The 12,312-nt window shown below is 37.4% G+C and overlaps 1 protein-coding gene across 14 annotated transcripts in view; it reads left to right on the forward strand.

Annotated features, from left to right (window-relative positions):
• ACACA (acetyl-CoA carboxylase alpha) overlaps positions 1-12,312 on the forward strand; it is a 313,862-nt gene that overhangs the window by 182,733 nt on the left and 118,817 nt on the right. For all 14 annotated transcript variants that reach the window (XM_073235270.1, XM_073235269.1, XM_073235274.1 and 11 more), the window contains 5 exons: positions 393-517; positions 6,960-7,073; positions 8,288-8,401; positions 9,403-9,492; positions 11,064-11,182. In XM_073235270.1, coding sequence (XP_073091371.1) covers positions 393-517; positions 6,960-7,073; positions 8,288-8,401; positions 9,403-9,492; positions 11,064-11,182 — 562 coding nt within the window. The remainder of the gene's footprint in view (positions 1-392; positions 518-6,959; positions 7,074-8,287; positions 8,402-9,402; positions 9,493-11,063; positions 11,183-12,312) is intronic.

The raw sequence follows: 12,312 nt of genomic DNA on the forward strand, positions 1-12,312 counted from the left end.
CTGTGAGAGCCCTCTCTTCTAAGAAAATCATTCCAGGAAGCTAATGAGAGTATTAGGTGAGGGGATGGAGTTAGTCCCAATCCCTCAGTCTCTTTTTACCTCTCAATTTTTTTTAATGAAAATGTGTCTCAGAGAGGTAAAGTGATTTGCAAAGGAGCACTTAGTAGATTGGTAAATGAACTAAGCTTTGAGCCCATGTCTTGTACCAGATTGCTTGACGACTCCTAGTCCAGAATTCCTTTTATTAAGCCATACTGCCCATTCTGTGCAAATCCATCCAAGAAAATTTTTAAGATATTTACTCTTGGTGTTTACCAGTGAATTATAGACATTAAAAAAACAACATGTAAATGTGAACATGCATGAGGTCTGATTATTTTTTGTGCTTATAGGGCACTATGACAAATGTGTGTTTGCCCTTCGGGAGGAAAACAAGAGCGACATGAACACTGTACTGAACTATATCTTCTCTCATGCTCAAGTCACCAAGAAGAATCTTCTGGTCACAATGCTTATTGTGAGTACCATTTTTCAGAACCTGTAAGGATGGTTGATGATATGGAAAAAGCATTTCTCCTTATGGCTATGGTCAGTGGAAAAGTTCCTGTGTTTTATTTGTGGGATGAATGGGGCTTGGGTTGTGGATTGACAATTTCTTACATCTACCTTTGTCGTTGACCTGAAGGAACCTGCTCCTGTCAGGAAAGGATTGTTCTGGCTGTTATGCATACAGTCATGCAGGAACTCAGATGTCTTGACTCTCCTTAGAGATGCCCTGTACTTCTCCATTCCTGTTGTCACTTATGATAGTAACTTTAAAATTTAGTCTTATCTTAGCCAATGTCCTTTTTCCTTATAACTTGTTCCATGAATATCAACAATAGCTCGCATGTCCAAAACTTAAGAACAAAAAATAACTGTTAGAAATCCAGTACTGCCTCTCCACACCAAAGAAATTTAAATTTATCCTGTATCTTCTTTGGTCCCTTTCTATTTTATTTACATAGAAGTCTAACCTTAGGTTATTGTACTGGTAGCAAATACATGTTTTTGTCCCCATTGTCTAGTAATATGAGAATTGGTACTAAGTGAGAATGAGAAGTCAAACTAGTAAACGTGAATAGGACTAATGTACACTTGGCCAGTGGATAGAATTTTTGTGGACTCAAGGATTTTAAAATACAGTTTGTAAGTCCTTTATTCCTAGATTTTTCTGGTTGAGTTAATTACAGGAATCAGAGAACAATAGGACTACTCTTGGAATTTCCCACTTCCTGAGTAACAGCCTTGCCTCTCCATTTTTTGGGGGGACTATAGCACCTTTTTGCTCCTCAAGTGTTCTTTTTTTGTCCCTTTGTGACATTGGTATTCTTGATACCTTAATTCCATAATTTCTTCATGGAGGAAAAAATCTATAAATGACGCTATTTTTTATTTCATAGTTCAGAATGAAGGGAAGCTGTCTACCTCGTATCTCTGGTTAACAACAGTGCCACACATTCATTTATCTGCCTACCTGGTTAACTCAAAGATACAACACATTTAGGAATAGCTACTTTTAAAAGTATGTAATTACAAGGAGAGTTCGTTATCTTTGCTACCCTGGATGGCTAGATAGTAGGGAAACCTGAAGATGCATTTGAAAGGGGGAAAAAGTCAGCATATGTAATACTTCACCTTCCCAAGTGACAGGTTTCAGCGAAGAAGTGATATTATTTTTTTCTCAATCAAAAGAGGGAAGAAATATCTGTTTGGATTTTTTTTTAATTTTAATACAAGGATTGCTAATTCTCATTAGGATAAAGCCAAGACTTTCTGGCAAAAAAAAAGGTAATGATGAGGTTGTGAAAGAATCTGTCAGTTTGGACCTAAAATGGGGTGAAATTTGAGGAAGCTAATTATGGTGAGTTCATTTTATTATGATTACCTTTTTAAGGATTTAACAGTTCTCTGCACTAAAAATAGACCAAAGCCCAGAATCTTTGGAGCAGCAGAAGAGTAATGATCATCCAAGACTGTCGCTGGGTTTCTTAAATTCTAATTTGTAAGATATAGGGGCTCGGCTCGCTCCTTTTGCGGAGTGATTGTAAGTAACGCTTGCCTTAAGAATCTCATTATTGGAACACGGAGCCATATTTCCTCTGAGAATTCTGGAGTAGCTTTGAGCCGGGGCTGTTCATTTCTCAAGTAATCACGCTGGTGTGATGGAGAGAGAAAATGGCAGCTGTTCGGAGCTCAGGCCTTCAATTTTCTTCAGAGTCCAGTCACTCAAGTGTGTAATTACACGGGGGGGGGGGGGTGCTGCAGCGGCGTTGGGCCCTGTCAGAGAACCGGTCTGAGGCTTTGCTCTCTGCTTTTGCCAGTCAGGACAGGCAGAAGCCAACTGGGCTCTGACTTGCTGCTCTTCTTCCCTCCGCACCTTGTCATCCTGATGGCTTCTTACCTGCGTGGATAGTACCCAGACTTCTTTGCAACAGGCTGAGCTCTTTGGAGAAAAGAGCTGTTAGTGTCTGGGTTTGGATGAGTAGGATGAGGAGGAGAGGAAGGGGAGGAAGGTTGAAGATGTGAACCAGAAAGATCGGTTTTTTTCCTTTTTCTTTTGGAATTTCACATTTTTCTTTAAAAACAAAAAAACCTAAATTAGGTAAGCATAGTAGGGTCTATAGGCTTTTGTGTCATTTTAATTTCTTTTGAAATATTAGTTACTTTCATGTTATCTTAGAGATTTGGAAATCAAGAAGTTAATGAAGTGACTGAGCTGAGGGCCACGTAGCAGTGACGTGTGCAGCAGGGGTAAAAGCTCAAGAGGTGTTCCTTTCTGATCTCATATTACAAAGGCCAGACGTGGCCTTCTCTCTCTTTGACAATGGTCAGGTCCCCCAGTCTCTCCCTGTACCCAACATCTACACTGATGGTGGTACCTTTACAAGCCATTTGAGTTGTTTGGATTACTCTTTCTGTAGGTCTTCCTGTCTTTTACACATCTCATCTGCACATGGTAGCACTTGATTCTCCCAGCTTGTGTTCTCTGCTGGCTCTCCTTTTTTTGCCTACCTCGGCTTCCTGATTGATAATTATGTGCCCAGCATTCCAATCTCTGCTTTCTAGAAGCAGGAATATTGCTGGTGTCCTTGCTGAGCTAGATAATGATTTCTGGGGCTTTTGAACCTAGAGGGAGGGATAAAAAAAATCAGGCTTCCATGTGTCAATGTTAGAACTGTAAGCTGCTCCAAGGAAGCCTTCCTTCCCTCCAGGTATTAGTGTAACTTGTCTAGTGCTAACTTGCTTCAAAGACTCTCCAGCAAATTTCTGCTAATCTTTCACCCTATCTGGAAAGCAAAATATAAAGTAAAATGCTAATATCCTGTCCAGTTTTCTCCACTTGGAGGAATATTGTGCTGCACTTGAAAACAAAGTCTGAAAAACCAACAGTAAGTTTATTTTTTGAAAGCTCTTCTTATATCTTACTTTAATTTTATAGGAAAAGCTTAGAACATTATGTTTACTAAATTCTTTTAACATCCTCATAGCTGTCTAGACAGCCCAGTACATATCCTGTAACCATCTTGATGCTGAATAGTCTTCCCCTCATTACTCATTTCTTATTTTGGTATGGTCCACATGAACATGATACAAACCATGCTTCCTTGAATAATATGAATAATACCATATCTGTGAGCTTTTGATTTGGTTTAGCCAGGGAATATTTCAAATGCTAATCAGCATCTTTCCTCCCTCCTCTTAACATAACTGCAAATAATTTTGTCCAATGTGTAAGTAAATAAAAATCTCTCTCAGTAAACCCTGTTTACTGAATAGGGGTGCTATTTACTATTTCTTGTTAAACGTGTCCTGTGACACACTTAGAATGTAATATCAGTAAGTCCAGCTGTGACTGGAAGAAGCCAGCAGTCACTGCTGATACTGGGATCAGTGCCTCACTTAGCTGAACAATAGTTAATGTCTTGACAGCATTACACATGGATTACATTCTTTTCCTTTTTAATTGCCTTCAAATCTTAGGATGCTCAGATCAAGTTGGACTATTTTGGGGCTCTTCTGGCAGTTGGTTGCTTAACTTTGACTATGATTTTGACACATGTTCGTTATATTTCTGTAAATCTGAAATACTCCCTGTGGTTAGCCACTACCCAGGTTAAAAATAAAAATAAGAAATAGCTGGGTGATACCAATCTGAACCATTACTGAATAATAATTTTTACTTTGGCCTACAGATTTATTTAAGTGACCTGTAATCCCAATTGAGCAGATGTGCTCATTAAGTGAACCTCTTTACATTGAGGAAACACATTTGCTGACAAGTCACCATTGCTACAAATGTTCACCAGAATTAGATGTGATGTTGGGCTGTCCAGTTGTCCAAAGAAAGTCTGTCTATAAGCTAGAGGGCCGTAAACTCACTTTTGGATATTTGTATCTTAGGACGGGTGGTTCTCATAAACATATTAGTCTTCCATCTCTGGTGGTTTCTTTCAGGACCTGAACATTGTGTCTATGTCAAGGACAAGAGAGAGTTGAGAAGGTTACTATACACATAATTTTCTATTGTCAATCTTTTTCTAAGTACTAATGGTGACAGTGAAAAAAATAATATTTGGATGGAGCATTTCCAAATTAGAATAGACTAAGGAAAGTGTGGTTTATTCATATGTGTTGGGTATTGCGCATCCCCAAAGGTCTGGTTTCTGTACTTTATCACAGGAGCCCAGGAATTATTGTGAACAAATAACTACTTCCTTATTTTTTCTAATCTCTCATTCATTTTTCTTACAGATACTGTTTCTCTTTCCTTACTCCCTTTCTCACTCCTTCTTCTCATACTGGAAAGATGAGATGAACAAGTAGTTTTTTTAAAAAGTGGTTTTTGTATATTATTTTGTTTTTTTAAGTTAGAACACAATTTGTAGTTAGGCAAGAGGATAACTCCATTTATATTTATTTAGTTTAATCTCAAGAGGTAAACCTGGATTTCCTTTCAAGGGAAACATTCCATATAAAATCTAATATAGGTTGGATAAGTGGCAGGTGTTCTTATTTTGTCATGGTGGCTTTTGTTGTTAATGTTGAGACTTTAGTCTGGCTATTTGCAGAATAGTTCAATTGTATTATCCAGGACACTTCTTAGGTTTTTAGATATTTCAGTGGGTTATTCTGATGATTGAAGTAAGTACCACAGAAAGGAATATGTTTTTATTGGGAACATTAGATAAAGAGGGATTTAGGTAGGAGAAACTTATCTTGGTTTCCTCACCTATTGTTACCTGTTTCTTCTTTCCTTCTGTCTTTTTATGTTCTTGTCTCTGTGAATTCATATATTCCCTTGAAATTCTTTATTTCTCTTTAGTTCTCAACAAAAGATGAGACTTAGTTGCATTTCCCCTTTGCTTTTATGCTCTAGGATAGGTAGAACAGGTCCTCTGGTCTGTGACTACATGCTCAACTGAACCCTGGATTTATAGTCGCTTTAATAGCAGCTTTTCCTCTTCCCACTCAGGTCAGTGAATTCCCTGTGTTAAATAGGTGAAAACAATACTTGCCATCCTTAACTATAAATCCCACCATGTTTTTTACAACTCTGGCCAGTTGGAGCACACCTCTGGTTGGTGGACTGGGGAACCAGAAAGTATTTCCTGCTTCATAATGTTTTCTTTCCAGCATAATGGTGTTGAGTACTCAGTAACTATTTACCCTATGACAACTATTTACCCAGTAGAAAAATTGTTTTTGGAAATGCATATCTACTCCAAAAGCCAAAAATCCCTAACTTTTATTTGTATTGCTGTGGTAAAGGACTTTAAAATGTATCCCTGAGGTGGGGAAGGTTAAGAGTGAAATGAAGATTCTTCAAGAAAAGCCTGCTTGCTAATCAGGGTAGGGAGAAGATTAGAAACCAACAGGAAGGCTTTTAGGATCTGGTCATCTTTCATGTGCTATTAATAAAGAGAGAATAAAAATTCACTAAACTATGAAGGCAATTATTTCAAACTCCAAGTAGAGGGAACTATACCTAAACATATATATGTTATGTAGGTATGAAGTACAGCCACTGTCACTAGCTCTGTAAACTTCAAGAAGGACAGATGTTTATAAAAGTTGAATCTGTTTTTTCAGCTTAGATGAAAATTACATGGGTAATGGATGAATTTAGGTAATAAACCAATATTCCACTGGAAAAGAAATATTTTTCTCAAAATATGATAGAGGTTTCTTCTTAATTTTTAATTTTAAGGAGGAGAAGGACCCAACACTGGGTTATATAGTAAGAGCTTGGTTTTTCTCTAATCCACCTGATGATTCACCATACGTAGATGTTGTGGAATGATCATAGATACTAGATATTGTGTAATGATTTTTGGTACAGCAAGAGCATAAATGATTTGGGGTGTAGAATTGTCAGAATATAAGTTGGTGTTTTTATTTAGTGTGTGTTTATAAATGAGTAATTTGTTCTCATGTTTCTGTTTTGCACCCTCATGGGGCTCTGAACATTTGGTTTGTGGAATGAAAACCACCAGGAGTGGTTCCTTTTGCCTTATTTCCAAAATTAGGATAGGAAACAGGACAGCCTGTAGTCCCTTATATTATTTAAAACCTCTTAAAACTTTGAGACATCATCTGTTATTTCTTACTCAGAATCCCCTGACCCCTTTTAATGGTCTCTGATGACTTCTTCTGCATGCTGAAAGTATAATGTTGATTTATAAAGAAATATATTAGGGATTTTGAATCCGAATAACTGAGGAATTTGGGCTTCTCCTTAGCAGCAACTTCCTCTGGGATCTTCTTTACCATATTGTTTAGGATAAAAGTAACAGGAGGTTTGCATTTTCTTATTAACTTAGCCATGTTTACTTTAATTCCCTTTCCCATTTCAAAGTTCTGTTCACTTCAGTTCTTTTTAATGTGGATGTGTACTCTTTTTTCACATTAACAACTAGGATCAGTTGTGTGGCCGAGACCCTACTCTGACTGATGAGCTGCTGAATATCCTCACAGAGCTAACTCAGCTCAGTAAGACCACTAATGCTAAAGTGGCACTTCGAGCACGCCAGGTAAGGAAATGTGTTGGTTATCTGGAGGGACAAATGGTTTTCATAGATTGAGCAGACAATGAACTTCTAGTCAGTTACCTGACAGAACATGCAATTTTCTGTGTATGTCTTATTGCCCTCAGAACAAATGTTTTCATGTGGCATGTTTTTTAAAGAGAAAGGAAAAGGTTAACGTTGAGTCTTTTTAAAACTGGGGTCCTTTCCCATTATAGAATACTATTACTATTCCCTACCCTTTATAGTAGCCTGGTGATAGTGAACCAGGGCCATGTAGACGAAAGGAAACTGAGGGAATGCAGTAGATTCAATATTTCTTATTTCCTAAAGGGAGCTTAGAAGCAGGTGAAAACTTTTAAGTGTATAGGAGAAAATCAAGCGTGGAAGCAGAAAGATAATGAAATGAATGTTAGGTGCCAGCAATCATAACAACCTCAGAGAAGTCCAGTTAGTTTTACCCTGTAGGTCTTCATTTCTACTCGAAAAGGTTTCATCAGGGAAGCTGAGAGTTAGCGCTCCCTTTGTGTGTCAGTGCATGGGCACTGACTAGGGAGCCACATTTGAAGCTGTTCAGTGACCTTCTGCTTTCTCTACAATTGTATCCATGTCACTGAATTGCTCAAAGTTATTGAACCTCTCAGTAACCTGCTGGGAGTATTCAGGTCCTGCCGTGTCCCTGTTTGTTTGTGACACTGTTTTCAGTCTCTCTGCCCCTCAAGTGCATTGGTGTTACATCCTGACACCTTCTCCTTGATAGTAAGTACCTGGGGCTGTCTGAGCAGCTTTTTGTAGTCTTTCTACTTCAGAGTTGCAAAAGGCTAGTAGCAGTGCTGCATGTACCTTCCCCACAGCTGCTCCTGCCATCCCTTATTCCCAATTAACAGCCAGTCTGCAGTTCCCAGGACTAGCAACTTTACAATGGTAAATCACATGCACTGATGGAACCTGATTGAAGCTGTTTGCTCTCCCTTCCGCTAATCCCCCACGGGAAATTGCCCACAATGCAAATCATAGTGAGAGTCAACTGAGATGCAGTACATGGTGGCATTGGTTTTATGTTACAGGACCTAGAAGTTGTTTTACTTGGTCTCTGTTTTATCTTTGATGCCTGCACTTACAGATTTATATTTATTGCTTTTGTATCAGAGCTGCCTAATAGGAGCCTAGAATAATCACTCCCTCAGGAACTTATGCCTCTTATTTTGCTCTCACTCTAGGTTCTTATTGCCTCCCATTTGCCATCATATGAACTTCGCCATAACCAAGTCGAGTCTATCTTCCTATCAGCTATTGACATGTACGGACATCAGTTTTGCATTGAGAATCTGCAGGTATATATACAGCCCTTTTCTTCCACTCTGCACTCTTGTTGTGTTTATTCCCAAGCATAGTTTAATTAAGTGATCAATCAATCACCTTTGATTTTCTGTGTAATGAAGTTTCATGCCTTGACTTTCTAAAATGATTTAAACTTATGAATATCTTTTCATAAAAATGCTGCTAGACTTATGGTTTAGCTTAAAAATCAAATTGGTCTGCCTTGATAGGAGTCCTATTGAAGTCTTTACTTCTTGAGCATTTATCTAGAAAGTATTCTAGGCTAGAATCAGATGGTAGCACGAATTGACTTCTGATATTTGATTCAGATGTATAAATAGGTAATGGTTAGTCTTCTAGAAACAAAGCTACTTAAATAGTAATTTTATTTTATTTTATTTTAATGTCTACTATTAAGCTTTGTACAGAGCCAATTTTACAAAAGAGTATTGGCTAATTTTACTCCTAATTCGAAGACCTTGACTATTATTTTTTAAATATCATTTTCTCAGGAATAACTTTCTACTTTTCTACCTGAAAATGAGGATGGTGTTGTTTATCTAGCCAAGGGAATCTTCAGGCTTTCTGTCAGATTTCCCTTGGAGGAACTTAGGAAAAAAGGATATTTTGTTTATTTGGTTCAGAGTTGAGACAGGGTTTCAAGTGGGGTTCAAGCCTATGGTTTACCATAATGGAGAATTGAGGCAATGTCTAGGAAGTTGAGTATAGATATGTGTCAGAAAGGTAACAGTCACAAACACTTATATTGCTTAATGTATAATTCTAATAACTTTACATATATTAACTCTTCTAATGCTCACAACAGCCCTCTGTGGATAGGTCTTAACTGTTTTCCCCATTTTATAGCTGAGGAAGCTGAGGCATATAGAAAGTAAGTTCATACGGGACACTCATAGATTCTTAAGCTTCACTGAATACCTCAAATGCTAAGTATGCCCATTGAAACTGTCCTCTTCCAGATATAATTGTTTAGCTTGTCTTTTTTACCTTCTAGAAACTCATCTTGTCTGAAACATCTATTTTTGATGTCCTGCCAAACTTCTTCTATCACAGCAACCAAGTAGTGAGGATGGCAGCTTTGGAGGTGAGCTGTTATAATAAGCGGCATGACCTTTCTCTTGGTTCCTAGTTGAGTTTTTCTGTATTGGTCCTTTTTCTTTGGCCTTAAGGTCAGTTCTTAAGAATAGGGTGTTTTTCTCTGAAACAAACGCTGAACTACGGTCTTGCTTTTACTCAAGTGTTTCAGCTGAACTAATCACCAGCTTCTGGGCTCCAATCACAGGAAAACAGCTGTCAGCATTTTTCAATAGCCTCTACTTTCCAGGTATTTATTTGAATTCTCCCATTTCATAATGAATTAAAATTCCCTGTAACACAATGAGTGAAACAATATATGGCTGATTACATCATGCAGCAGTTTGTGATTTGGGCCAAATAAAATGGATTCTAGTTATATATATTCTGAATTGTCAAGCCCCTCTTAGGAAATATTTCTTCATGAGAAAGAAAGTAATGACATTCAACTAATTGTTTTAGTTGCTTTGCTTTATTTTTCTCATCCTGCAACCACTTCATGAAGTAAGAAGAAAATGAGACTCTGAGAGGTTAAGTGACTTGTTCAAATTCACACATATAATTGGAAGAGTTTGCATTTGAACCCAGGTTAATCTGACTACAGAGTTCTGTTTTCACTGCAGCTCACTACTTCATTAAGTACAAAAAGTACAGGCTCTGAATACTGCTGTAAAATTGCCAAGTTGATGTTTTTTTGAAGATGAGGAAAAGGAATGTTTTAGATGATTTAATGTAATATGACATTACTACAGCTCTTGTGGGTTACTTTTTATTTGTATTCCATGGTTAGAATGTAATATGTCATACTAGGTAAATACCAAGTTTTAAAAATAAGTGTTTTATAATGCTTCCATGCCATTTAATGAGAAGTCTCCTTATATACCTCACGTGCTGATAGAATCTCATGTAGCATTTTATGAGCATGGCAAATTGGCTGTGAACTAAGCAAGGTTGGACTGATGGTTTTGCTGAGATGCTGCCTCTTGCTGTTTCTTTGACTCTAGAGTCAAGTTAGTGTGTTTGAGATATGTCAAGTTATGCCTTACTGCTTTTGCTTAGGTTTAGGGGATATAAATAATCTAAAATTGGTTCTGGGCAGTGGGAAAACAAAACAAAGATACAAGATAATAAAAGAGTTGAATTGTACTGCAATTGTTTCTATTTTCTGTCTTCACTCAAGTGGCCCAGAATCAGCTCCTCTCATTTTTTTCACTGCTTGCTTACTTTTATCTTCTGTTGAAATTATCTTGCTTAGTTAGTTAATAGTTGTGGTTCTATATGTTCTCTTTTGCCAGAGATCAAACCATCTGGATTTAGGTTAGTGTGAAAGAATTATGACATATCTAGAGTGTCCAGCAGAGACAGGCTAGTTTTCTTTCCATTTATAGTCATGGGTATAGTTTTAAGACTCCAGTTTTATTAATTAAAGCAAGATACTTATATACAGAATATTGGGACTTCTGTCACCACAGTCTATCTTCTGCATCAGATACCTCTTCTCAAGACTCTTTTTCTTTGGCTAATTATCTCTTAGTTTCTGTTTTCAAAGTGTACTTATACTGAGGATTGCTTTTTAACCAGGTGTATGTTCGAAGGGCTTATATTGCCTATGAACTTAACAGTGTACAACATCGCCAACTGAAGGACAACACCTGCGTGGTGGAATTCCAGTTCATGCTGCCCACATCTCATCCAAACAGGTGAGTTTGAGCTGGTGCGTGCATCTGAGCTCAATCAGGAGCATTAAGGGAATAAAGTGTATAACAATTACATATTTCTTTTAGCTAGAAATTTAGAGCAGAATATGAACAAATGTAAGCCATGAGATAAGAGCCTCTTTTTTTAAAAAATTTTATTTTGGTATCATTAATCTACAATTACATGAAGGACAATCTTTACTAGGCTCCCCCCTTCACCAACTCCCCCCCCCCCACATCCCCGTTCACAGTCACTGTCCATCAACATAGTAAGATGCTGTAAAATCACTACTTGTCTTCTCTGTGTTGCACAGCCCTCTCTGTGCCCCCCCCAACACTATACACACTAATCGTAATGCCCCCTTTCTTTTCTTCCCGCCCTGAGATAAGAGCCTCTTGGTGCCCACTTTTTTGTTTTTTAAATCTATGACCTGGAGAGATATGTGGTCTAATTAAGATAAAAATTTAGGATTATTCCATTCATGCCTGTATTATGTCACTGAAGAAGCAGTTCTTTTCTTTTTAAGTTATGAAGAATTTGCTAGCATATTACTTGCTGAAATTTTGCCAGGAAAATACTTTTTTAGCAGTTTAAGTCAGTAATTGGAACGTAAAAATATTTTGGATGGTATGCTTTTCTGTATGTTTGCTATAGATTAAGGTTATACCTGAGCCACTTATCTCCTTAAAAACAGACAATTGAATTTAGCAGTTGAAACTCAGCTTAAATTCAAGTAAATCACTTAAGCCATGCTAATTTAGTTATTTTTCCCTTTCTAACCCCTTTAAAAAATAAAATGTACATATGGAAATTTGTTTCAGGATTGCTTTGATTTTAAAATGAAAATACTTTATCTTGTCCATTGATTTATTTTTAAAGTATTCTGAAACAGTGAAAACCTAGGAATTACACCCACATGTATGTTTATACCTCCTGTATTTTTATTCTTTCAGTAATACCACAGGAAATACAAATACCACAGCAATCTTAAGCTGTCCCCCTCCATTTTTTTCTTTATGGCCTTTGGTTCTTCACTTTGAAAGCACTGTGTCTTTAGGGATCCTTAGTTACAGACATCGAAATGGTTTTGTTCTGAATTGCCACTCACCCAAGCAATAGAAACCCTTCCTAC

The sequence above is a fragment of the Manis javanica genome, chromosome 4 (genome assembly GCF_040802235.1).
Source record: "Manis javanica isolate MJ-LG chromosome 4, MJ_LKY, whole genome shotgun sequence".
Classification (NCBI taxonomy): Eukaryota; Metazoa; Chordata; class Mammalia; order Pholidota; family Manidae; genus Manis; species Manis javanica.